Source organism: Olea europaea, chromosome 4 (genome assembly GCF_002742605.1).
Source record: "Olea europaea var. sylvestris chromosome 4, O_europaea_v1, whole genome shotgun sequence".
Classification (NCBI taxonomy): Eukaryota; Viridiplantae; Streptophyta; class Magnoliopsida; order Lamiales; family Oleaceae; genus Olea; species Olea europaea.
In genome coordinates, this window is record NC_036240.1 from 5,616,212 (window position 1) to 5,617,688 (window position 1,477).

Consider the following 1,477-nt stretch of genomic DNA (forward strand, 5'->3'; position numbering starts at 1 on the left):
AAAATCTTGGCAAAGGGCTACCACCCAAGAAATCGCACGCAGCCTCCATCATATCCTTCTTTATTATATCTCAGCATTTAATATAAAAAGCAGAGCTGAACCCATCCAGGCTCGACAAGCTATCCATCGGGATTGAAAAGATAGCTTCTCTTACCTCATCTTCAGTAGGTGCCTTACACAATTGATCCTCGTCATCAGAAGAAATAGTCTCCCAAATAAACTCTGACAAGTCGGGTAGAGGCTCCATATGAGACTCTGTTAGGAAATTATAAAAATAATCTACTGCTACATCATGAACTTCCTTGGGAGACAATAAAATCGTCCCATTTGACAAAATCATCTACTCTATCCTCGAGCTTCTCCTTTTATGTGCAATACTTGCACGAAAGAACTTAGTATTATTGTCTCCCTCCTTCAGCCACTTTTTTTTTGCCTGTTGTGACAGAAGATGTATTTCTTCCCTTTGCTACCACTGTAAGAGCTCTGATTTGGACTCCATAAATTCCTTTTTCAAAACCTCTGAGATGTTCTCTTGCAATTCAGCCTCTAGTGTCTCGACCCTCTCTTCCAACTCCGACATCCTGTGCTCCACCCTTCCAAATACTTGCTTATTCCAGATTTTCAGAGCAATTTTGTGGTTTTTAGTTTTGCAGCAAGCTTGTACAAACCCGTTAACCCCTCACCAATCCCATTTGAATTCCAAGCTTTCTCTACACACGGGATAAAAAATTCATGTTCAGTCCACATTCGTTGGAATCGAAAGTGAGAAGGCCCATAGTTTTCCATTGTCTTGTAAAACTGGACCAACATCGGGCAATGATCTGAAGTAGTTTTTTGCAAATATATCATTTGAATATCTGGAAAAAGTCGCATAGCATCAATATTGGCCAATACACGATCAAGACGTGCCCAACTCCGACCTAAACCTTCATGTCCATTACACCATGATAACTTCCGACCTTTACAAGGCACCTCCACCAATCTACATGTATCAATGCAAGTATTAAATTCTTCCATCGCCACCAAGGGTCTTGGCCTCCCTCTCCTTCGTTTTGCATCATTTCGAATTATGTTAAAGTCCCCCAACACTAACCATGGTAGACCAACCACTCGTAAACCTTCTAACTCCACCCAAAGACTCCTCCTCTCTAAAGCACTACATTTAGCATACACAAAAGTAAGCACCACGCTATGTCCTCCCTTTGTCACTATACCATGTATAGCTTGAGAAGATGCCCCAATCCACTCCATTTGAAAATCATCCCTCCAAAAAATCCAAATTTTGCCCCCTTCTTTCTCATTAGAGACACATCCTGACATCTTTATTTTCTTAGCAAATGAATACATATGTTTTTCCTTGTGAAAAGGTTCTGCCACTGCAAGTATAGCAATACTATGTTTCCTGACCAATTTTCTTAGCCTTCCTTTAGACGTGTTCATCTCTCGCACGTTCCACACCACCAGCGTATCAATCATA

At 41.0% G+C, this 1,477-nt stretch overlaps 1 protein-coding gene across 1 annotated transcript in view; it reads right to left on the reverse strand.

Annotated features, from left to right (window-relative positions):
* Positions 1-580, reverse strand: part of LOC111392777 (GDSL esterase/lipase At4g16230) — a 1,838-nt gene extending 1,258 nt beyond the window's left edge. Inside the window, exons 1-3 of the mRNA XM_023018175.1 lie at positions 518-580; positions 379-433; positions 155-255 (exon numbers count right to left, since the gene is read on the reverse strand). Of these exons, the coding sequence (XP_022873943.1) occupies positions 155-255; positions 379-433; positions 518-580 (219 nt within the window). The remainder of the gene's footprint in view (positions 1-154; positions 256-378; positions 434-517) is intronic.
* Positions 581-1,477: the final 897 nt, after the last annotated feature.